The sequence below is a fragment of the Taudactylus pleione genome, unplaced genomic scaffold, assembly GCF_031769625.1.
Source record: "Taudactylus pleione unplaced genomic scaffold, aTauple2 ptg000003l, whole genome shotgun sequence".
NCBI lineage: Eukaryota > Metazoa > Chordata > Amphibia > Anura > Myobatrachidae > Taudactylus > Taudactylus pleione.
In genome coordinates this window covers 1,324,546-1,350,284 of record NW_028284406.1, presented here as the reverse complement: position 1 = coordinate 1,350,284, position 25,739 = coordinate 1,324,546, and the positions used below count along the sequence as shown (strand labels likewise).

Sequence of the window (25,739 nt, the reverse complement as noted above, 5' to 3'; positions counted from 1 at the left end):
CAACCGCAGCTCTTGGGAAGTATTGATTTACCTTGCATCCATCCAGGACTACGCCCTGGCAGCGAATTATAGATACGCTTTGGACTGGATAGATAAGTTTGTTTATAAGGCAATAGATCAAGTTTTTTGTCCACAGATTAATTTGGTGAGTTTATTACATTATTCTTCTGGTTGCATGGTTATTTACTAGATAACCCTCTCCTTATTATACCATGTATTACTTGGCGTACTCTTAGGAAGAGGATGGGTTTACATTTTTCTCGTTTCTTATTCCTCCCACCAGGGGCGTCTTAAAAGAGGAGGGGGCCCGTGTGCTGCCCCGTGCGGAGCCCCCTCTTCTCCCCCCGGTGGCCGGCAGCCGACTGACGTGGCTGGCCAGCCACCAGAGCATTAGTAGACTCCGGGCACTAGAGTGTGCCCAGAATCTACTGCGCATGCGCAGAACGCACAAAACATGGCTGCGGCGGCCATTTTCTGGTGTTCTGTAGACTCTGGGCACTAGAGTGTGCCTGGAGTCTACTGCGCATGCGTAGAATACCGGAAAAATGGCCGCGGTGGCCATTTTCCCGTGCTCTGAGCAGCGCTGACACCCGACGCAGGACCACGGACAGGTAAGTTAAAAAAAATATGGGTGCAGGGTGTGCGGTGCGGGGCCCCCCTGGATCCAGGGGTCGGTGTGCCCCGCAAACACTGCACCCATTATAGATACGCCACTGCCTCCCACTGGTCTCTAATATTGATTTTTAGAATGGTGAGGCTAATGAGGTTATTCGGTCTTGGCATCTCCAGGGTATTCAATCTTTATATCAATTTTTGGATATGGATTGTTCGGTAATACCCTCATTTAGATATCCTGCTTCTCACTTATTTCCAAGTACGAAGTCATGTGAACCAACTACTTGCCCAACTCTCAGCTGCTGACCTGGCCGGCTCCTTAGATTATACTGTACGGTGGAAGCCCCAAAACTCAGTCCCCACATCTCTAGTCTATCTTCATGTTAGACATTAGATTGATATAACTACAGGGATGGCTAAATGGAAAGATGCCTTTCCAAAAACAGATCACAAACAAGTTATTGGATTTTGTGTACAATAGAATAAACAGTTGGCCTCCTCCTCTTACGTCGAAATGAACTACAAATTGCTACATAGGGCTTATTATACTTCTAAATTGCATTTTCTTATGGGGATTTCTGACAACTCAAATTGTTTTAAATGTCAGGCACCTGAGGCTGATTTGGTTAATTGTATGTGGTTTTGCCGGTAGTAACTACCTTCTGGGACGCAGTCCAGAATTACATTAATATTGAATTAGATATACTGTTTACGGTTCGCAAGAGCTGGGTCTTTTGGGATCACAATACCATATTAGACAATAATCTTTGTTCTTGGGGGTTTTCGTTTGCTACTAGTTCGCATTGCTGCAGCATCAAAGAAAACGATTCTGTCGCAATAGATACATGCTGATCCCATCCCCATTTCTCTTATATTACCTAGATTACTGTATTTATATCAAATGGATTGGTTGGAACGCTCATTAGATGTAGAATCCCGGGGGTAGACATTTTTTTCCATCTGGCTTCCTTATACACGCCAGTTGTCCTCTCCCACTAGAGAATTTCTCAGGAAAGCAATTTGCTTAGAGGTACTAACAAGGGGATCACCTCTATTTCAGTGATTTTATATTCTACAGTAACGAATGGATGTTAATGTCATTTTCCATAACATTAATGTGTTATTATGCTCTGCTGAATATTTGCTTCTCTTAATAGTCTAGTTGATTCTTGCAATGATTCCCTATATCATTTCTGAAACGTTCACATTTTCTATATATTGTAAACCAATGTTGTCTTATGCGGTTATTCTCTACTCTTTTTCCATGTCAACTGTGATTGTATAACGTGTTTATTCTTCTGATTAATAAAAAGAATATGTAAAAAAAAAAAAAGATATATACAGTGGTGGCCAAAATTGCGGACACTTTTTCGAAATGTGAATGTTTTTCAACTTCGAATGCTTATAAAAACTGTGACACTTCATGCAGTGCAATGATTCATATATCAAATGAAAGGAAATGTAATGCTGAATTCAACACAATAAACAGAGGTCAAATATTTGCATTACAAGGGAAGTTATGCCGTGAAATCAACACTTAGGGTGAAAATCCCTGTGTACTTATGATGTTACTGTCCTATCAGTATTTCATTGGGTATCCTTTATTTTTCAAGACAGCAGCACAGCGATGTGTCATTGAGCCAACCAATGTTTGTAGCTCTTCCTTCTTTATTATGTGGTGCCATGAGACAATTATAGCCTCAATTAATTGTCTTTTATTGGATGGATGCCTCAGATGTACCATTTTTTCAAACAGAACCACAAATGTTCTATGGGGTTCAGGTCTGGGCTGTTTCCTGGCCATCCCAGCACCTGTATGTCATTCTCCGTGAACCCCTTTTTGCATGTCCATGCAGTGTGGCAGGGAGCTGAATCCTGCTGGGGAAAAAATGGGGCATTATCTGGGAAAAGATCCCTGATAGAAGGTAGAAATTTTGGTTGTAGGATGGTGTCAATGTACTTTCTGCTGTTCAGTGTGCCATCTGACATAAAGGCGGCCTACAGCATCTGCTGTCATACATGCCCAGATCATAACACTTGTAGGAATCTTTGTTGTCGCTTGAATAAAATCTGGATGCACCTCTTCCCATATGCGACGTCTCACACATTTTCTCCCATCACTACCAAATATCGATATCTTAGTTTCATCACTCCATATCACTTGTTTCCACTGACCTTCTGTCCATGCAATGTGTATTCATTTCTGCCGCTGCTTTTTATTCAGCAATGGCTTTTTCGGGCAATCCTACATTTTAGGCCAACCTCCGTTAGTCTTCCCCTGTACCGTTCTTGCACTGACAAACACACCGGTTGCACTCAGTTTACTGCTAATGGCCGCAGATGACATTCATCTGTCCCTGACGCAAATTAGTTTTATTCTCCTATCATCAACAGCTGTTGTGCACTTTTTCCAGCCTTTTCCTTCTTTGTTTTGTATAGATTGTGTTTCCTGATAGTGTAAACAAAACTTTCGTGCTCCTGATGTTGTCACATTCCCACCAATTTCTTTCGCAATTGCTGCATACGAAAGACCATTTTCACTTAACACCACAATCCTGGATCACGTCGCTGTGCTACGGTCTTGAAAAATAAAGGATACCCAACGAAATACTGATAGGACAGTAACATCATAAGTACACAGGGATTTTCACCCTAAGAGGGGTGTTCAATATGAAACGTTAACTTCACTGTCGAAGTTAACGTTTCATATCGGAGTTTTTACCTGCGTTAATGTATCGGGCGCGCTCCCGCTTATTCCCGTATTCAATATAAACGAAAACGGGAACCTCCGAAGTTGGATTTGCATAAAGTTACGAATTTTTCCTTAAAACAATTGTAAGACCCCCCTAAAGTTGTAAAAACATGGGGGATCACTATGGGTACCCCCGTTTTAGCCTTTAAATGAAAGTCGGGGATTTAAATAGCCGCAGCAGGTGTTTTGTTCCCGACATTGAAGAAGTGATGCAGAAGAGCACTTAGGTTATTTTTCTCGCTTTTTTAAGTGGTCCCATCAAATTTGGGGTACATGAAAATGGGTACTAGCATATTTTTAAGTCCCTAAAGTAAGTTTTTAAAAATTCTGCATTTGTGCACCTGCCGCTATAATTCTATTCTTCAAAACACCTGCCGCTAATAATCTATTCTAGAATACACCTGCCGCTATAATTCTATTCTAGAAAACACCTGACGCATACTTGCAGAATAGCCCTGAACCTATTTCCCTATTGTTAAAAAAAAATTTCCCATTTTTTTTTTTTCACCCCAATTTTTAAATTAATTTTTTGGGGTGTCCCTATTTTTTTCAAACTTTTTTTGACACAGTTCTTTTTTAAATGTCATTCCCAGGGGTGCAGGCTATTTTTTTTTAAGCCTGCACCCCTAAACCCCAATTCTGCACTTTTTTTCGACACCTATTCAATGGTGAAAAGTTATCCCCGTTTTTTATCAAAGACTTTTCAAAACTGCGATAAGTCTTTGAAATTGAATACGGTGTAAAAGTAAAACCAGCGATAATGATGTCATACCTCCGATATTAACGCAAAAACGATGTTATCGCTCCCATATTGAATACCCCTCTAAGTGTTTTCACGTCATAACTTCCCTTGTAATGCAAATATTTGACCTCTGTTTATTGTGTTGAATTCAGCATTAAATTTCCTTTCATTTGATATGTGAATCATTGCACTGCGTGAAGTGAAACAGTTTTTATAAACATTTAAAGTTGATAAACATTCAAATTTCAAAATGTGTCCGCAATTTTGGCCACCAGTGTATGTAAACAATCCACTTTTAACCCTGAACATGGCAGAGGTTGCTTTGTTGGGAAATTAATGGTGGAGGAATTAAAAAAATTGAATGAAAAAGACAAACATAAAATATATAAAGCCCCTAATGTAACTAAAAATGAAAAAGTTGCCATTAAATCTTTAAAGGAAATTGCCAATATAATTATAAAACCCGCCGATAAAGGCGGCCTGGTAGTTCTTGTGGACACAGTGGTCTATGACAAAAAAATCAATGACCTCCTGTCAGATACAAACACCTATTCACCATTAAGGAAGGATCCGATTGAAAATATAAAAAGAAAAAAAATAACTTTTTAAATTAGTAGATAATTATAAGGATGTTTTAACAGATAAGCTTTGTGAATATATCAAAATAGATATCCCGGTTTTCCAAAAATTCAATCTTTCTTGAGAGATTGTAGGTCCTGCGCAAGTGGTGTAGATGGTACTGCTTGCCACAGGTATGCTGCTGCACTGGGGGATGCCTGACCTCATCCAGTGGGTAAATACAGAGAAACGTGGGGACCAGATGCTGCGCACAACCTATTTCCTGAACTCTGTATATTCTAAATATATTCTAAAGTAGTAGAACCCAAAATGATGAGAGGGTACCAACTAAGAAACAAATGTTGCTTTTACTGATAAAAGTTTCACAATAATAGTCACTACAATTGTAATGCAATATAATATGGTGCCTGTAAACCATTGGTTATACACCAACAGATTAAACAAACAAATAAACACAATGGACAATGCTGCAATATGTCAAAATTGTCAGAAGGAAAAGTAAACAAATATAAACAAAAATAAACAAAATATAGACAAATGTAGACAAAATATAAATAGCAAATGTGCCGATCTATTTGTGAATAGGCACTGGTACTGGTCTCAACCTTAGATGCCGCCAACTGAATAGTCAATATGATAGAGATGGTTAAAGTATAGTGTTTAGTCAGGGAGATCTAGCGGCGTCCCGCTAGTTCCAAAGGGGTACCTCGGTGGTATGCTGTAAGTCCTGTGGATGTCTGTACGTTGCCCGGGTTATTCTCCGTGTAGTGTGGGGGAGGCTGGCTGTGGCGAGCGCCGGGGATCACTCTGCGTCACGGGCGCCCTGAGTGCCGAGATCACGGACACTGTCCCTGTTGCCAGGGGGCAGGTCCGTGCGCGTGCACCAGGTGCCGGACAGGGGAGAGGGGTGCCTACAGTCCTGGCTTGCGCAAGCCGGGGGCCGCGGACGACTCTGCACCAGAGGATACTTACCTGGATGCCAAGCTGCCGGTCCCGGCGGTCTTCGTCGGCGGTGATGGCGCGCTTCTGTTGCTCGCTAGTAGATTCAAGTTCCGGTAGTGGTAAGCTGAAACAGTTGGACGGCAAATGTGGTACTGGAGACGCTGTTAGATAGGGATTGCAGTGTTCCTCCAACGCGTTTCGACCTGTCAGGTCTTCTTCTGGGAGTTGAATTGTTCTAGTACTGCTGCTTGAGCCTTCAAATACAGCGACAATGTCTGTGATTGGTTCAAATTGTGATTGACAGGAGGGCGGGTCACCTTGGTGATTACATCCTCCTGAGCGTGCTATCTATAATGTGTAGCTGATAGGCTGGATAATAAGGTTCCACATACATAGATGAATAGGTATGATATTGCTTGTATAAATGTATCTACACATATATATATATGCAAAGTATATATATATATATATATATATATATATATACATACACACACACAAATAAACGATAAAATAAAGATAAATAAAAATAATAATAAATAAAAAATTAATTAATTAAATAATTAATGAAGAAAATAAATAAATATAGAAAGAAAATAAATGAAGAAAATAAATAAATTAAGAATAACTAAACCAAAAATACTGAATAGAGATGAAATTAATAAACGAGTGGAGATATATCCCTAGGTGTCACCTAAGGTGTAATTGATACATAAAGGTGAATAAGAGTTTTCCTTATATTATTGTCTAACGGGATATAGATAGCTCAAACCTAGACCTCAATAGTATATTATCATATTGTATATTGTGTATATGAGAAAGTGATGCAAAAAGAAGCCAATACTTCTGTAATCATATCCGAGTAGGGGGTATATGGGGTATACGGTCTGCATAATGAATGGAATGGAATAGTAATCTAATTTTTACATATTATGGATTTTACCTCATTGTCACGATTCAGACCTTTAGGATGAAAAGTTTGTAATTTATACATCCATTCTAGTTCCACTCTATTTATGTAGTTATCAAAATTGCCCCCTCTCCAGTTTGGTTCAACTGTCTGTAATGCTATAAAACTCAAATGTTTTGGATTATTATCATGATGATCATTAAAATGTTTGGATAAATTATGGCTGTCCAATCCCTTATTTATGTTTCTGACATGTTCCATAATTCTTACTTTCAGGGGTCTAGTAGTTCTGCCCACATATTGTTTCGGACATGTACATTGTAGAAGATAAATGACATTCTTATGGTTGCATGTTAATGTTTCCTTGATATTGTATGTATCTCCTGTTGAGCAAGATTCAAATGTCGTAGTTGGTTTAGTGCTTGTTGCTCCTGTGCTTCTGCATCCGGAGCATGAATGGCAATGGAAGAAGCCATTTGATGGTGTACATAAAGTGGTCTGTATTGTTTTTTTAGGCGGAATATGGTTCTTTATCAATTTAGACCTCAGGTCTGGTGCCTTCCTATATGTTATTTTGGGTTTATTGGGTATTAATCCTGCCAGCATATCATCCTCTTTGAGTATTCCCCAATGTTTTCTTAGGATCTTTTCTAATTGTCTACTTTGTTGTGAATATTGTGTAATGAATCTGACTTCGTCGTTCGACGTTCCTTCCCGATTTGTGCCTGATACTTTATGAGTCAGTAAATCAGCTCTGTCTCTATCTTGTACTGCCTCTAGTGATTGAAGTATTAGGGTTTGTGGGTACTCTTTCTCTTCAAATTGTTTGGTAAGATCTTCACTCTGTTTCAGAAAATCTACTTGTCTGGAGCAGTTTCTTTTTAGACGTAGGAACTGTCCTTTGGGTATGGCTTTAAGCCAGTTTGGATGGTGCCAGCTTGTTGAAAGAATAAAGCTATTGACATCTACAAGCTTTTTGTGAGTATTGGTGTGTATCTGTCCATCCTGTATGAATATATTGAGATCCAGGAAAACGACGTCAGTCTTACTGTAGTTGGCTGTAAAGATTAGATTGTTCGAGTTGTTATTAATTTTGATCAGAAAATTCTTAAGGGTGTTTTCATCACCTCTCCATATGTTTGTTTAATCTGTTGGTGTATAACCAATGGTTTACAGGCACCATATTATATTGCATTACAATTGTAGTGACTATTATTGTGAAACTTTTATCAGTAAAAGCAACATTTGTTTCTTAGTTGGTACCCTCTCATCATTTTGGGTTCTACTACTTTAGAATATATTTAGAATATACAGAGTTCAGGAAATAGGTTGTGCGCAGCATCTGGTCCCCACGTTTTTCCAAAAATTCAAGAAAAATGAGAATGATCCCCCCCTACGACCCATTGTAGCAGGGGTCGGGTCTGTTATGTCCAATATATCAGAGGTCAATAACCATTATCTCCAGCCTATGGCATGTAAAAGGCAATCATATCTTAAAGATACTTCTGATCAGTGCTATTTTTGTAAAAAAATAGGTTCAGGAACTGTTGGGGGGGAAAGCAGAGATGGGCGGAGCTGTGTAGAATGTGGGTGGAGCTACAATGGAGGTGGGGCATCAATTGGTATATAACCAATTTTAAAAAAAATTGTCGTTTGGGCTGTGGGAGTGGGTGTATAACTATACAAATACAGAAATATAGGAAAGAAAACTGCTGTAAATTCATGCACGCCCACACTAAACCAGAATCCATACTAAATATATAGGGAAATCCACATCAAGCCACAACAATACATATAAAAGAAAAGCAGGATCGATATTAAAATTGAAAATACCAGATTCACATAAAATAGGTATTATGGCGATACAAGTACCAGCTTCCTCTGCCATCTGTCCAAGACTACTCTCTTATTCTACCTTTAGCCATTAGCTGCCGTCCAGCACTGCTATCTTCTTCAGCCTCACCTGTAGTCCCTTCCTCTGCCTGATCCACATTTTGCTTTTCATCTGGTTTATCCCCATCTGCTGTTTCTGTACCTTCAGCGTGATCTCCCCCCTTCTCCTATTCATCACTTCTAGGCGTCCCTTCACTGCTCTCACTACTGCTCTCTTTTCCATCCTCCCTCTTTTCCTGGTCCCCCGTACCTTCCCCTGTGCTCGCTTTAGTAGTCTCTGATCATGGCCCCCTCTCAGCGGAGGATTCATCACTGCCAGCTGCTCCCCTGCCATGCTCGTGGACCGGCAGCCTATTGCTATTTAATAAGCTAATATCACATCTTCACATATTTGCCTCATGCTGAAGTAGGTAAAATTATTGGAAATACTCACAGGCTGTAAGATGTAAGTGGAAGCTGAACAACAGGAGACTCCAGGGAAAGACTAGAAATTCATGCAGAGAAGCCATGACAGGCCCAGGGGACTGCTTGTTGTAATGATAATATTCACGTTCATACACAGCTGCAGGTTCTGAGCCTTATACAACTAGTGTAACTGAATGCCAGGGATTGAGGGCAGCACTAGAACAGAGATATCCTACACATCCTTCTAAATCTGCTTATCTGAGGCTGTAACCTCTTACTGTCAGGTAGCCGGCTCCCAGCCTGATTGTTTAACTAGTTTGAGGGAGAACAGGAGATTTATTTATAAAGAGGTGCAGGGCCGGCTTGAGGCACGTTTGACCAGTGCGGTCGAACAGGGGCACCGCCCCAACCATCCGCATTCCGCAGGACAGTCCTGTTTTCGGGCACTGCCCCACTGTTACACCCGTGGGCCGAAGAGTACCGCGGGCGGTTGGGAGGTTGGCACCCACCACCGCACAGCTGCCGAACCACGGAGCAGCTGAATGGATGCCGCGCACATTACATTAAACAGGAGGAGTGCCATACGGGCACACCCCCAAATATGCCATTAAGGAGTGTGGTCTATGGTAATTAGGTCACACACCCTTTTGGGCTTGGTTACCGGGCACTGCAGTCCAGAACTTGTACAGGGCGCGGAAACACCTAGAGCCATCCCTGAAGAGGTGGCTGCATACCTCCAGGCGCTCATTCCACTGGAAATATATGGGAACTTCTCCCTAAGCAGTGCCAGTTAGTTTCATACTGTAATTTAATTCAGAAGCAGCTGTGGCATTTCGAACAATGAGCCGGCCACGAGCCAATCACAGCTCGCGGACCAGCAGCCAATCAGAAGCAGCCGCTCCTGATTGGCTGCCAGTCCGCGAACTGTGATTGGATCACGGCTGCCGCCTTATTCATGTCATTGTCCCTGTATGGCTGCTGGTCCACGAGTGCAACCAGCTCGCGGCTGGCACCAACCCACACCACTGCCAGTGCCACTGACAGGCGTGTTCCAGAACGTCGTTCCTGAAGACAGCATTTTTCAAAAGAGCTTCAGGAACAGCGTTCCGGACCATTCTGCCAGAAAAATAGCCCTGCTTCTGATGTCATCAATAAGCTAGAATCTGTGGAATGCTGAGAAGGGGACTTCCTGATAACAGCGAACGTTGGGTCGCCGTACAAAATTATTCAACATGATAAGGGTCTGGAGGCGGTAAAACATTGTTTATCCCCAGGAGCAAATGGATGAAGAAAGAAATGTATTCCGGAAACTATTAAAAAACAACTATTTCTGATTTAAGGATTATTACTACCTACAACGCTTTGGCACGGCGATGGGCATGAGGTTTGCCCCAAATTTTGCAAACCTCTTGATGAGTTTGTGGAAGGTCCCACATAAGGCAGGAGCTGGGGGTGAGAGGTGATGGAACAGCTTTGGAACAGTTTTGTGGATGGGATGACGGCCGTCGAAATACCGACACTGGAATCTCGCCGCCCGCAAAGTGCAGATGTCGCTATCCCGGGGGGGATCAAGATATCAGTGTCAGCATCTCGACCACCAGGATCCCGAACGAAGGATCCGGAGTAAGTATGCAGATCAGAATAAAGTATCAGGATCCGGGGAAGTGGGGGCTAGGGTTATAACCACCGGGGGGAGGTTAGGGGGGCTCGGTATGAAATACCACCAGACGCATGTCCGGCGGTTCTAATTCCGACACTGGAAGACCAGCAGTGAAGATCCCGACAGGTACGTATTTTTACTATTCACTAACCTAACCCTCCCTTAGGGGTGCCAAACCTAACCACCCCTCCAAGTGCCTAAACCTAATCCCCCCTTCCCCGCAGCCTAAGTCTCCCGGGGGGTGCCTAACTCTAACCTCCCCCCGGGGATGCCGAACCCTAACCCCCCTTCCCCTAGCCTAACCCTAACCCTCCAGCTGCTCCTAACTATCTCTTTACACTGCACTTTTCTTACTATGGTGGTGCCCTGGGGCGGCTTAGCTGGGCCGGTTTTGGGGGGTCCTGCGCTCTGGATTTGAACCTTAGTATGTTAGGGACCTACCTGAAAGAGGTTACCTGGATATGGTGGGTAGGCCCATAAGCTTGGCCATGATTATGCTAAAAACCTCTATTGATTGCAAAATTTTATTGCATTAATATATATTATTGATGAATTGGAGTTGTGCACCTGTGATTTTGTCTGTTTCTGTGCCTGCAATTAGTCTCATCAGGTAGTACCTCCCAGTGTATATATAGTCAGGTTGTGCAATCCAGAAATCTTTCCCATATACTCCTGGCGGGGTGCCTAATTCTAAATCCCCCCCGGGAGCCCCTAACCTAACCCTCCCCCCACCCCCCCCCCCGCGGCTGTCCGCACCCAGAGCCCATCTTACATTTGATTGGTAGGTAGGTAAAATGACAGGCGTCGGGATTTCGACGCCTGTCATTGGACCCTTGCCGGGATTAGACAGTTGGGATGCCGATGGTCAACATTTAGACAGTCAGCATCCCGACTGCATACCGGTTAGGGATAGGCACCACTAAAGGAGGGTTCGGGGAAGGGAGAGGCTTAGAATACTTACAACCGCTGTCGGGATTCTGCACCTTCGGGCTTCCAGCGCCAGCATTTCGCCTGTGTTTTATTGCGCCTGTACTCACGAGGGTAAGTAGTAAACAATGTGGGGGGAAGGTGCCTGAAATGGAGCGGCCCAGGGAGAGGGGGGGGCTTGAGTGGCACATGAGGGTGTGCTGTTGTGACACATGAGGGTCTTCTGGAGTGAAATATGAGGGGCTGGAGTGACAAGAGGGACTGCTGGAGTGACACATGGAGGGGCTGCTGTTGTGACACATGAGGGGCTGCTGGAGTGACCAATGTGGGGCTGAAGTGATACATGAGAGGCTGCTGGAATTACACATGGAGGGCTGGAGTGACACATGGAGGGGGCGGAGTGACACCAGGGGCTTTGGATTGTATTATGTGAATGTTTTGTTTTTTTATCAATATATTTTTTGTGGATCTGTGTTTTTCAATGTTTTATATTGTTCTGGCTTTAAATTTCCCTTTAATAGTTACCTCCACGGTGATTGTGTGCATGCGCTTTTACGTGCTCCTACAAACATCATTTCAGGGGTGTGGCCTAGCTGGCCCCGCCCATTTTTGCATATGCGACTTCAGCGTTTGCATGATTTCGGCTCTTTAATATACCTACAGATATTTGTGGGCTCTTTCCCTCTGACTGGTTTGCCACCCCTGCCCTCTTGCCTAACCCTCCCTCCAACCCCGCTACTTACTACTTGGTGCGTCAATACACCATTGCAACTTGTGCCAGCCCTGTGGCAGATGCAGACTGTCTGAATGTGGCCTCTAACGTGAGCGAGTCTGAATCTTTAAATGCAACCATTATCGGCTACACGCACCCAACAGTCCGGTAACCTACCCAAGAGACAGACCACCCCCCATACGCATGCTTAGCCATTTCCCTGCCACCACTCGGGAAAGCCCAATAGATTTGGGGGTTTACACTTTATTTGTGGGTCCGTGGTATCACACAAATACAGCCACTTTGTGCCACACTCAGAGTCTGTTCAATATTGTCACTAAAACCATGGCTGCCACACTATATTGCCCTAGCCTCAAACAATCACCTCCCCCCCCCCCCCACTGAACTCTAGCCCCCCCTAGGAGAGGAGGCAGCATGAGGTCTGTCACTGTGCAAGTCTGTATAATGCAGTTTCTATTGTGTAAGTTGTACCAATTGTATATGTCTCCACTAAGGAACACATCACAACAGTACAGGAGGTGGCTCATGTAGCATCGCGAGAGTTGCCGGCGGCGCTTCCATATTACTGAGCGCCTGTTCCCGCGAGAGGTGCCGGTTGCCGGGGGGACGGGACGACGCTGAGCCTGGGAGCGTCGCCCAGCTGTCCACAGGGGCCGGACTACGGGAAGATGTTCGGCCAGGACTCGGGTGAGACACGGGAGATCCGGGTGTGCTGTATATTCCTGTTCATGGAGAACGGCTGGACCGCAGGCAGCCATGGGCATAGAGGGAGGACACACTGCACTGTCACTGGGGCACACTAATCTGCACTGACACTAGGGAACGGGTCCTATGTAACATGCACTATGTAATTCTCTGTATAGTGATGGTAGTCTGGGCATATGCACCAAAGTAGGTAAATAGATTAACTGCTTTGCTGGGGCTCTCTAGCTGCTGTGGAAGTGGGACTACAAGTCCCAGCATGGATGCATGCCCTGCCAGCATGTTCTTCTAGTTGTACAATAAACTTTGTGCCTGTCACTGTTTTTTAACTTGAAATATGCTATCGAAAAAGCGATCTGGTGATCATGACAATCGGCAGCTCCTTCTGATTGACTGCACTAATGTTGGTGCTGCAATCTATTCCCATTATTGCAGTGTGTCCAGACATGTACTGTATATGTGTGGACTCTAAGCTTAGCATTTACTACTGTCGTTGTGATGTCACATCTGCTGGCCGAGGGCTCGGTGTATTTTATCGATGGTTAGAGCATGTCGACATTGATGAAATGTAGACCTGATAAAAATGACGACAGTGGGTGATGTGGCTGTTCTGTCGCTAAGTACCCTATGGCTTACCCTAACCCTGCGGCTGCAGCTAATGTTCCCCGCGGATGCGGCTTTAGACTAGGGATGTGCAGGCTCGGATAGGTTCGAGTTTGCACGTTGAGTTCGGATTTTTCCCTCCGAAAAAACGGAACTCAGAAAGAGGCAAAACGTCATCTTGCATGGACGAACATCATCATTCCAGTCCAGGAATGATGATGTTCGTCCATGCAAGATGACGTTTTGCCTCTTTCTGAGTTTCGTTTTTTCGGAGGGAAAAATCCGAACTCAACGTGCAAACTGGAACCTATCTGAGCCTGCACATCCCTACTTTAGACAGTTTTGTTGCGTTAAGTATGTCCCTATCCCTAATCCTAATGTCAGCATTATTTCAGTTGTCAACATTTACTATGTCTACATCATAAGTGTTTACATTGTACTGTTGACATTGTGAATGTTGACATTGTCAGTGCCAACATGCTGACCACATCCCGCTGGCTCATACTAGGCATATAGATAAATGATCCATCCTGTTGTAACCCAGGTGCATATACTACTGTTCTCTCCTGGTGTAACCCAGGCACATATACTACTGTTCTCTCCTGGTGTAACCCTGGCGCATATACTACTGTTCTCTCCTGGTGTAACGCAGGCACATATACTACTGATCTCTCCTGGTGTAACCCAGGCACATATACTACTGTTCTCTCCTGGTGTAACCCAGGCACATATACTACTGTTCTCTCCTGGTGTAACCCAGGCACATACACTACTGTTCTCTCCTGGTGTAACCCAGGTGCATATACTACTGTTCTCTCCTGGTGTAACCCAGGCACATATACTACTGTTCTCTCCTGGTGTAACCCAGGCACATATACTACTGTTCTCTCCTGGTGTAACCCAGGTATATACACTACTGTTCTCTCCTGGTGTAACCCAGGCACATACACTACTGTTCTCTCCTGGTGTAACCCAGGTGCATATACTACTGTTCTCTCCTGGTGTAACCCAGGCGCATATACTACTGTTCTCTCCTGGTGTAACCCAGGCACATATACTACTGTTCTCTCCTGGTGTAACCCAGGTATATACACTACTGTTCTCTCCTGGTGTAACCCAGGTACATATACTACTATTCTCTCCTGGTGTAACCCAGGTACATATATTACTGTTCTCTCCTGGTGTAACCCAGGCCCATATACTACTGTTCTCTCCTGGTGTAACCCAGGTGCATATACTGCTGTTCTCTCCTGGTGTAACCCAGGTACATATACTACTGTTCTCTCCTGGTGTAACCCAGGTACATATACTACTGTTCTCTCCTGGTGTAACCCAGGTGCATATACTACTGTTCTCTCCTGGTGTAACCCAGGCACATATACTACTGTTCTCTCCTGGTGTAACCCAGGCACATATACTACTGTTCTCTCCTGGTGTAACCCAGGTATATACACTACTGTTCTCTCCTGGTGTAACCCAGGCACATACACTACTGTTCTCTCCTGGTGTAACCCAGGTGCATATACTACTGTTCTCTCCTGGTGTAACCCAGGCACATATACTACTGTTCTCTCCTGGTGTAACCCAGGCACATATACTACTGTTCTCTCCTGGTGTAACCCAGGTATATACACTACTGTTCTCTCCTGGTGTAACCCAGGTACATATACTACTATTCTCTCCTGGTGTAACCCAGGTACATATATTACTGTTCTCTCCTGGTGTAACCCAGGCCCATATACTACTGTTCTCTCCTGGTGTAACCCAGGTGCATATACTGCTGTTCTCTCCTGGTGTAACCCAGGTACATATACTACTGTTCTCTCCTGGTGTAACCCAGGTACATATACTACTGTTCTCTCCTGGTGTAACCCAGGTGCATATACTACTGTTCTCTCCTGGTGTAACCCAGGTACATATACTGCTGTTCTCTCCTGGTGTAACCCAGGCCCATATACTACTGTTCTCTCCTGGTGTAACCCAGGCCCATATACTACTGTTCTTTCCTGGTGTAACCCAGGTACATATACTACTGTTCTCTCCTGGTGTAACCCAGGTACATATACTACTATTCTCTCCTGGTGTAACCCAGGTGCATATATTACTGTTCTCTCCTGGTGTAACCCAGGCCCATATACTACTGTTCTCTCCTGGTGTAACCCAGGTGCATATACTGCTGTTCTCTCCTGGTGTAACCCAGGTGCATATACTGCTGTTCTCTCCTGGTGTAACCCAGGTACATATACTACTGTTCTCTCCTGGTGTAACCCAGGCCCATATACTACTGTTCTTTCCTGGTGTAACCCAGGTACATATACTACTGTTCTCTCCTGGTGTAACCCAGGCACATATACTACTGTTCTCTCCTGGTGTAACCCAGGTACATATACTACTGTTCTCTCCTGGTGTAACCCAGGCCCATATACTACTGTTCTCTCCTGGTGTAACCCTGGCACATATACTACTGTTCTTTCCTGGTGTAACCCAGGTACATATACTACTGTTCTCTCCTGGTGTAACCCAGGCACATATACTACTGTTCTCTCCTGGTGTAACCCAGGTACATATACTACTGTTCTCTCCTGGTGTAACCCAGGCCCATATACTACTGTTCTCTCCTGGTGTAACCCTGGCACATATACTACTGTTCTTTCCTGGTGTAACCCAGGTACATATACTACTGTTCTCTCCTGGTGTAACCCAGGCACATATACTACTGTTCTCTCCTGGTGTAACCCAGGCACATATACTACTGTTCTCTCCTGGTGTAACCCAGGTACATATACTACTGTTCTTTCCTGGTGTAACCCAGGTACATATACTACTGTTCTCTCCTGGTGTAACCCAGGCCCACATACTACTGTTCTCTTCTGGTGTAACCCAGGTACATATAATGGTACCGTATTTCTGGCAGTCCCCTCCGGGAGGGGCCAGCCAGGTTGGTGCAGCAGGGAACGTGGGGGTTGTATAGGGCTGTCAACGTTTTGTGGTGCCCTATAATTAAAGGATAATATTATTAATAAAACACAGGCAGAATATAATTGTAAAATGCATTTATGTGTGTTACCTAAATGTGTCACTGTCTTTCTCTAGATGGCGCAGGTTAACACATTACATGGTGTGTTTTGTACATGTGGATAACATGGCTCTTGTTGGGGAAATTCATGTTGTTCCAAGTGGGAAAGTCTACAGACAGATCTTCGATGCAGAGGTACGCACAGGATGCTATGTTAGTGATGCTATTTTTTTAAAATAAATGTTATTTTTAACATTTATTTAACAAAGTAAGTGCATTAGAAAATAAAACTTTTACAGACTCTTGTAGAAGCTACCATTATGGCTGCTCTTTGACATATCTTCATTAGGGGTTGGGTATGGGAGACGGGCAGTCTGGATGCCAACTGTCAAAAGACTGACATCGGCATCCCGATGCTGAGAATCCCGACAGGGGCTCAGTAAGTATACTAACCCTCCCCCCTTCAACCCCTAACCTTCTTGCATCTTAACCCTCTTCCCCCACACCCTAAGCCTCCCTGTTGGTGCCTAAACCTAACCCTACCCCCTTAGTGCCTAAACGAACCCCCCCCCGGTGGTGCCTAAACTTAACCACCTCTGCCCTCAGCCTAATCCTAACCTTTTCTATCCGTGGGTCAGGATTCCGGTGCCGGTTTTTCGACCGTCGGCATCCCGTACAGTGGGAAACTGACAACATCCCCCGCATTAGAGACTGATGAAACAGTGGGGGTCATTCAGACCCGCTCGCGAGCGGCAGTACGCTCGCAAGCGGGTCGATGTTCCCCACTGCGCATGCGCACGACGGAGGGGGCTCCGTCGTGCGCATGCGCGAGACCCGGGGAGCGACAGGCTTTCCATCGCTCCAGGTCTCGCACCAAAGGGGGCGTGCTGTCGATGTTGATTGACAGCACGCCCCCTTTGGTGGGCGTGCCGGGGGCGTGCCTGCCAGACGGAGGCGTTCCCATGGGAACGCCTACCGTCTGAAGCCAGCCCCACTGACATCACTAGTGATGTCAGTGGGAGTGATTTTGGCTCTGATAGAGCCAAAATCACTCCAGGGCTTGTGGCAGGGAGACCCTACCGCAGGGTCTCCGTCGCAAGTCCGATGGTCGCGATGGTCAAGACCATCGCGACCATCATCATGGACACTCGCTATAGCTGTGGGTGGTCACCCACAGCCCTACGAGCGTCCAGGAGGCCGCTCCATTTTCATGGAGGAGGGCCCTGATTCAGAGCGAGCGCTCTGGTCAGAGCGTTCAGCTCTGAATCAGGCCCTGTGCCTCCTGGGCAATTTAGGTATTTATTCTCTAGCGTCCCTTTTAATGATTAAAGTAATGGAATCTGCTATCATGTTGTAAGGTCCAGCTGGTCCGGTCTCTCGGCGAAGCACGTGCTCGGGTCACACAGCAGGAGCTGGGTTTGGACAGTGGAAAGATTCCTCTTGTCAGAAATGAGGACGCCCACTCAGCTGGTTTGTTGTCTCACCGCCAGCGTCTGTGGGTGGACAGCATGCCGTACGACTGCCGTACAGAAAACCCACTGGCATACAGGTAAGTGTAGCCTAAATATACAACATGTTTAAAGCATAATAATAGTAATACAAGTTGGAAATTACTAATGATCTACAGACCATTAAAAATACTCAAAGGAAAAAAAACAACTTTATTCAGACTTAAGAAATGAAATGACATAAAATCAGTGTGATAGGTGGTAGCAATGTCTTATATTCAAGAGGGGTATTTTTAAGTGGAAGCATTAGTGATGGTTGCTGGGGTCCTAACGGGTCTAGGTTGCATCCCACACACTGTGTTTGTAAGCCAGTGGTTCCCAAACTGTCTTGAATCACGGCGCCCTTGAGCAAGCCCGGCCAAGCTGTGGCTCTTAAGTTGTTGTGAAACTACAAGTCCCAGCAGACCCCACCACCGATCAACTGGTAAAGCATTCTGGAGAGCCACCATTTGGCCAGGCCTGCTCTAGTGTACCAGCAATGTTTTCACGGCACACCTAGAGCAAAAGTTTATTATTAAGAAATTCTGCTAAATTATTACATTTACGTAAATTGTACTTATCTCTCATCTTTAGATTCAGTTGTGAGGTGGTAGACTGGGCTGCTCTTTCTTTTTGTCCATGTATAGTATGATATGCAGCCACCAGCACTGAGTCTGCCACCCCAGGATGCCATGGCACCCAGTTGGGAACCACTGTGCTAAGCAATGATTGACATAACTACGGGAGCATTCACTGCAATAGCACCAGGAGTGTGGGGTTTTTTTTAGGGTGGGGGGGTGTCGACTGTAACAATGTGGGATATGAAGGCAGTTTTGCTGTGCAACATCCTGGCATTATGTCCCCATGGTAGTCCATAGTGTAAAAGCCTTCTGACTGGATACAAGTCCCACTGGAACTGAAAAATGGCCTAAATAGCTTCTTACTTGTCCAACATTGTAGGCATACATGAAAATGGCCATGGCCAGGGTTGACCTTTAGGCGGTAGAGCAGGGGTTCCCAACCACGGTCCTCAAGGCACACTAACAGTCCAGGTTTTAGGGATAGCCATACTTGAGCAAAGGTGACTTAATTAGTGCCTCAGTTGTTTTGATTAAACCATCTATGCACAATCATGGATATCACTAAAACCACTACTGTTAGTCTGCCTTGAGGACCGAGGTTGGTAATCACTGTGGTAGAGCATTTCACCTCCAGATGAGCCTTAAGGTGCCTACACACTTGGCGATGTTCTCACGATCTGGCATTGTGTCCGATTTCCCCTTGAACTTTCCCCTGGCAGCTCCCCGGCAGTCGTGGGCACGATTTGGTGTTAAAAAACTGTCCAATGTGACAAACGATCTATCGTGCCTCCTAACTATTCCAGTGCATCGTGACTGAGATTGTCAGATCTGCCCTACAGCACGGCAGATCTGAAGATGCGACGTACGACCTGCGGGAACGCGCATCGGCATCGTGAGTGGACACTCAAGATTTGGGCATATTTTACACGATTTGTCGTCACGATGTGTCGGAATCGGGCAAATCGCGTGTAGGCACCTTTACGTTGTCCTTAGAGCCGCTTTCCATAATGATATTTGGGAACCACTTTTTTTTTTGTTTGTTTCTGTCTTCATGCAGAATCCACAATTTCTTTTTGACAGGGAGAAAACTGCATCGACCGTAAGGAGAATGAAGGAAAGTGAGAACGTGATGGCAGCCAGGGAAGTGAGAGGCCTTTGTGATGTTATTGGTAATAAAACTGGGTATTTCTGTTACTTTAATTCATTTCAAATAAAATGTTACTTATTTGGCTGTTATTGATGGAAATTAAGCATTTTCAAGGGGGAGATGTATCTAACTACTCAGATGATGCCAATCAGAATATTTCAAATACTAGCTAAACGATACCTGCAATCTGATTGGTTGCTATGGGCAACTGCTACACTTGTCCTCTTTAGAAGGTTTGATAAGTTCCCGCCCCTAAATGTTGATTAGTAATAAGGCAACAAGTTTTCATTGTCAATGTTGGTTAATGAGTCCTTCAAAGAATTTAACACCAGGAAATATTTTCTAGTGTAACGCATGGTATATACACACACGGATCGGGTCTTGAATGGTGGAAATAGGAAATGCAGCTGAGTTTATACACTTGGGTCGAAGCATCTGCGAGAGATCCACCCCGTGCTGGCAGGGCCGGTGCAAGGTGTCTGGGTGCCCTAGGCAACATTTTACCCACCGCCCCTGCTCCCTCTAATACATACTATGCCATATATTAGTGACACTAATATATAATATGCCACACAGCAAAGCCCCCAAATCATTCTGTGTCTCATAACACTGCCAATTCATAATATGTTATGTTCCACAATACATAATATGCCACACATTTGTGCCCCCAATACTTTATATGCCCCAAATACATATGCCACACAGCAGTGCACCAAAGTTATTGTATGCCACATAGCCATGAATTATGCCAAACAATGCCCCTAGTACATATGCCACACATGTGCCCCAAATTCTTTATATCCCATACATCTGTGCCCCCAATACATTATACCACACATCCATCCCCGATTATATTTATGCCACACATCTGTGCTCAAATATATGTCAGTAACCATCACCACACACACACACTCACCCTGTCAGCACTCATTAAACCCCCACACACATTCACTAACCCTGTCAGCACTCACTTAAGCCACCCCAACACACACTAAACCAACCTGTCTGGGACTGAAGGAGACAATTTTTTTTTTTTTACTCAGCAGCACCCTCCAGTGGCTGGTGCCCCTAGGCAGCTGCCTAATGGTAGCACCAGCCCTGCGTGCTGGTGCATTTAGTTGTTTTGTGGTCTTATTGGGACACATTTATATGAACGCGCCTTTACTGTACTTGGCTAATGCTTGCACATCCCCCCACCCCCCCAACCGTCATTCCACCTCTCATAAATTGCATCTCGCTGGGAATAGTTCAAGTATGTTGTGTGTATACACAGTACAACTCTACATGGGCCCCAGGCTGTGCCACCAGACACGAAGTGTATAGTACAGTGTTTCTCAAACTCTGTCCTCGGGACCCCACATAGCTAACATTTTGCAGGTCACCCAGCAGGTGCACAGGTGTAGTCATTGCTCAATGATACATTTTAATAGCAATTGTGCTTTATTTCAGTTCCTGAGAAGAAAGATAGTGATATCCTACAGCGTATCACCTCTAATAGACAAGAGCGGCATAACAATGCAGTCTCCGGCCTGCAGGGGGCACTAGCTACCATTAGTAAGGTAATTAGACATAAATCATCCTCATTTGGCATCTGTACAAACCCTGGGCCCCCGTTCATCTGTGCTTTACCTTGTTGGCTTCCAGGAAATGGAGACTGTGGTCCTGGAGGTCGGGAAGGGTCTTCAGGAAAAGATATCGGAGTCCGATAAGTCGACTGACCTTTTATTTCTGCAGTATGAAGACACGAGTGACAACAGCACCTTCACAATGATAGTAAGTCATCTGATTATTATGTTTTTAAATTATAATGTTCTCCCTGATCAGATGTGACAGTAGTGAGGATATCCTTACAGAGCATCTCACACTGTAACTGGACGCTAATATAACTGTGAGAATGGTTATCCCATTACGGAACGTCAAAGTGTTCCATCATCTGTCAGGTGTAAGTACACTGTTACCATGGAAACAACATTGACGCGATCACATGACTCGCCATGAAAAAGTGTAGGCGCACTGATAATTCTTTATTAAGGCTTGAAGGTAGTTTTAACGTTCGGATTTATTATAAATCATCTTGGTCCTGGCGCTGAGCTGAATGTACGTCTGTTTGCTAAAAGTATCTTGCGCGGGCAATAAAGACGCTTAGAGACTTAAGGAAAGATTAGTGCGCAGTATTTGTAGCAATATAAAGGATTCTAATGGATAACGGCTGCTCCCTAAATCTACTACAAGGTGACAAGAATATACAAACAGTAAGGGAGCATTACATCCGCACAGAAATGTGGATGGCTTGTATATTAACCACTTGCTTGGCACTAACGCATGGGATGCAACCCCAGCCAGGAGGCTTTACCTGACCAGGTCGCGTCTCGTGCGTTAGTGCCGCCCCTCTGCTTCCTCTGTTCCTATGGAGGAAGAACACGATCAGAACGGACCCTTGGGAGTGATGTTGCGGTCTGTGACCGCCGACATCACTACCAAAATCCTGGAGCGCATCCGCCTAAACTAGAAGTGCTAGGAGGGAACTTAGGGCCTGATTCAGAGCCGGACACTCTTTGAGAGTGCTCGCTCTGAATCAGGGCGTCCCTGTTTTTTTTTTAAAGACGGCCTCCTGGCTGCTCGCTAAGCTGTGGGTGACCACCCACAGCTATAGCGAGCGGCCAGTTGATGGTCGCGATGGTCACGACCATCGGGGCTTGCGACGAGACCCTTGTGGTAGGGTCTCGTTTCTGCAAGCCCCTGTGAGCTTTCGGCTCTAATAGAGCATTACTCGTGATGTCAGTGGGGCCGCCCCCAAACGGCAGGCGTTCCTTCTGGAACGCCTCCGTTTGGCCAGCCACCCCGCCTGCCTGCCTCCAAAACGGGGCAAGCTGTCAATCAAAATAGACAGCCACCCCGCTTTGATGCGAGACCCGTAGCGACGGAGCGCCCGTCGTTGGCCGGTTCTCGTGCATGCGCAGTGGGGGACCATCGACCCGTTTGCGAGCGCTGTGCGAGCGCAAACGGAGCTGAATCAGGCTCCTAGTCCCACCCCCAGCACAAATATTCTGATCTCTAGATGTGCAGAGATCAGCTGCAGCAGGGGAGATTGATGATCAGTCCCCCCTGCCCCACGCTCCGCTGCGCTCTGCAACAAGGTGAGGGGGCTATGTAACGGAAGGGGGAGTGATAAGGTGGGGTCATCTTTCATCAATGGGGGTGGGTAATGCTGCCTCACAAATTTTGTTTTGTTTTTTTTATGGGGAGGGGGGATATGTTAAAACTAAAGAATTGCATATATAGTGACACATTCACTACACAGTTGGGGGCCCATTGGCACTGGGGGCGAGGGTGGGGGGCTCTGACACTGGGATCTATTACCACTCAGGGGTGGGGTTTATGCTAGGGATCTTTTGCCACTAGGGGGGCTATTTCTGGTGGGAAGTTAAAGGTGATTTTAGAGTGGGGGCCTATGGGCATGTGGAGGGGGCCAAAACACCCCCTGTGTATATTTTTGATAAATTAAATATTTAAATATATTTTTAAAAATACATTCTAAACTTTATTAGATGAAAAAAAAAAAAGTAAATTTCTCGACTTTTTTGGGGAATTTTTTTTTTTTTTTTTTTTTTTTTTACAGTGAAATCCTATGTTCCTACACTGTGATTCTCTGTACAAGAACCATTTATGCTGATAGAACAGGAGTCACCTCCCCGCTCGGCTCCCTGTTAATAGAACTTGAGCCGCTAACCTTAATTGTTTCTGTGATATTCTATTACCACATAAGTGGAGGATTAACACAGTACAATCTGCGGTAACTACAGAGTAAATAGTAACCACTTAATTCATAACATTCAGTATAACCATATGGCAATTGCAGTATTGGGACTTACTTTCCTTAGAGAGACATTTGCTGTTCCGGAATCTGTTTTGTTGTGGTCCCAGAATCATGTTCTATGTTGTGACTCTCACAGTGCTGCACCCTCTGCCATTAGCACTGTGATTATATGTAGTGTGTCTGCAGACGTTTATAATCTGCACATGTGTTTTCTGCCTTTATATCTGAATAAAGTCTGTTTAATATAAAAATAATCCAGATTTGTGTGCGGATTTAGCGCTCGTATACTGTCTGTACCTTGAGATTGATGCAGATTAGGATTCAAAAAAAGTTAAGGATCTGATTTTGCCCACATGCCGAGCTCTAGCTGGGAGCTAATTTACGACAGGAGCACCCTTATGCCCGAGTTGCGCCCAAGTTTTAAACCACCATCCTTACGTTCAGCAAATACATTTGGTATTCAGTATAATTTTGACTTGTGACACCTCTTTAATACAACAGAGACATCTCCCCTTTTTGAGAATATAACACCCCTCCCAAAAAAAAAAATAAACAATTTCAGAGTTAGGGGGGCGTTCGCATGCAGCCGATCACAGTTTGTCCACTGGGTGTAGTAGGTATTACCGCCGGCCGCAAATCCCGACAGTGGCAGCCCGGCAAGGGTGATAATCCCGATCGTCAAAAGGTAAGTATCACTAACCTAATTCTACACCCTATCTCTCCATTAGGGGTACCTAACCCAAACCTCCCCCAAGTGCCTAACCCTAACCCCCCCCACCCAAGTCCCTAAAGCTAACCCCCCCTTCCCCGCAGCCTAAACCTAAATCTCCCAGGGGGTTGCCTAACCCTAACCCCCCCTTCCCCTTGCTTAACCCTAAAGCCCCCCGGGTGCCCTAAAACCTGTCCGCGCCCGGCTTAGCTTCGTTCGGTATGCCGGGTGCCAGTCTTCCGGCATACGGATAATGACAGGCGTTGAGTTTTAATGCCTGTCAGTAGCACCACGCCGGGATTAGAGAGTTGGCATTAAGACCGTCGGATTCCTGACTACATCCCTGGCCACTAGATCATCCAGTATTTACATCTACCCCTGATCGCCCGCAAATGAGCCGCCTTTCCATCTCTTTCTTGGTCAGCATGTTTTGCCAATTGCACGCCCTTATTGTGCTTGGCCTACGCCAAAAGGCTCCATCCAACCCCAATCCACCCACTATAGGCGCAAGCCGCTGGAAAAAAGCGCAGTTGGAATGTTGCATGGGTCCATACGCTGTTCTGAGCATCCGCAGATACATTTTACGCAATTTGCGCTACGGCAACTAACGTAGTACTCACTATGCATCAAAAGCCGTGGTCTCTCATGGGTGTCTCCAGTTCTAAGAGGCTGTGCTTGCCCAATTTATCTCTGCATTATGGTTATTTCTGTATTTTAAGGTAATAATTGAACTACAACATAGCACCATAGACTGTAGTGTGGTCCTGAACTGTAACGTATAATCCCTAATTGCATCCATCTTTATAAAGCCTTATTGTAATACTGTCTGGTCATTTTTTTTTATCATATAGCTTCTAAATCAACTTTGGGATCAAGTGGTTGAGGAATCCAGCAGCAGACGACAGTGGATCCGGGACACAGAGAAGACTTTATGTGAGCTGGAAGAAAAACGAGCAAAGCAGGTAAGTTAGTGGTCGAGGACCACGGCTGTGTTATGTGTATACCCTGGTCTCTGATAGTGTTCAGTGTTGTGTCTCTTGTATGCCCTATTCCAGGCTGCTTCCTTCATAGCACAGCTGAGAGATGCAAAGGGAAACAGGGTTTGATTCAGACCCGCTCGCTGAGATGCATACTCTCGCTGCTGCCGATGGTGTGCATTATGCGCATACCTTAGCGAAAGTTCACATTCGCTCGCTGCGCATAGACAGCCCAGCACAGTGAATGACAGGGGAAGCCGTTTGGTAGGTGGAAACAGGGGCTGGCCATTAAAAACGGGGGAGTGGAGGTGCAAACGCAGGCGTGCCTGAGCGTCTCAACGGCATTTTAGAGGTGTGCATAATTAAAAGACAGTATGATAGTACACGTCACCTGGCTTGTTTTTACACTGAAGTGCTCGCGGCAGGGTATGGTCAACCTCAACCGCTGCGGTAGCATCCGATGTACCGATGGTTGCATACACATGACGTGCACAAGTGGGCGTCTTAAGACAGGCTGGTGGGTGTCTGCATACACTATGTGA

At 45.2% G+C, this 25,739-nt stretch overlaps 2 protein-coding genes across 3 annotated transcripts in view; one reads left to right on the top strand and one right to left on the bottom strand.

Annotated features, from left to right (window-relative positions):
- LOC148543423 (histo-blood group ABO system transferase-like) overlaps positions 1–8,942 on the bottom strand; it is a 61,709-nt gene extending 52,767 nt beyond the window's left edge. Inside the window, exon 1 of the mRNA XM_088452341.1 lies at positions 8,867–8,942. Coding sequence (XP_088308467.1) covers positions 8,867–8,942 — 76 coding nt within the window. The remainder of the gene's footprint in view (positions 1–8,866) is intronic.
- Positions 8,943–12,744: 3,802 nt separating this feature from the next.
- The window catches only part of CCDC180 (coiled-coil domain containing 180), a 67,096-nt gene continuing 54,101 nt past the window's right edge, over positions 12,745–25,739 (top strand). For both annotated transcript variants that reach the window (XM_088452231.1, XM_088452153.1), the window contains exons 1-7: positions 12,745–12,845; positions 16,557–16,674; positions 17,838–18,028; positions 19,628–19,716; positions 21,144–21,253; positions 21,339–21,467; positions 25,072–25,182. In XM_088452231.1, the coding sequence (XP_088308357.1) occupies positions 16,579–16,674; positions 17,838–18,028; positions 19,628–19,716; positions 21,144–21,253; positions 21,339–21,467; positions 25,072–25,182 (726 nt within the window). In that variant the 5' untranslated portion in view covers positions 12,745–12,845; positions 16,557–16,578. The remainder of the gene's footprint in view (positions 12,846–16,556; positions 16,675–17,837; positions 18,029–19,627; positions 19,717–21,143; positions 21,254–21,338; positions 21,468–25,071; positions 25,183–25,739) is intronic.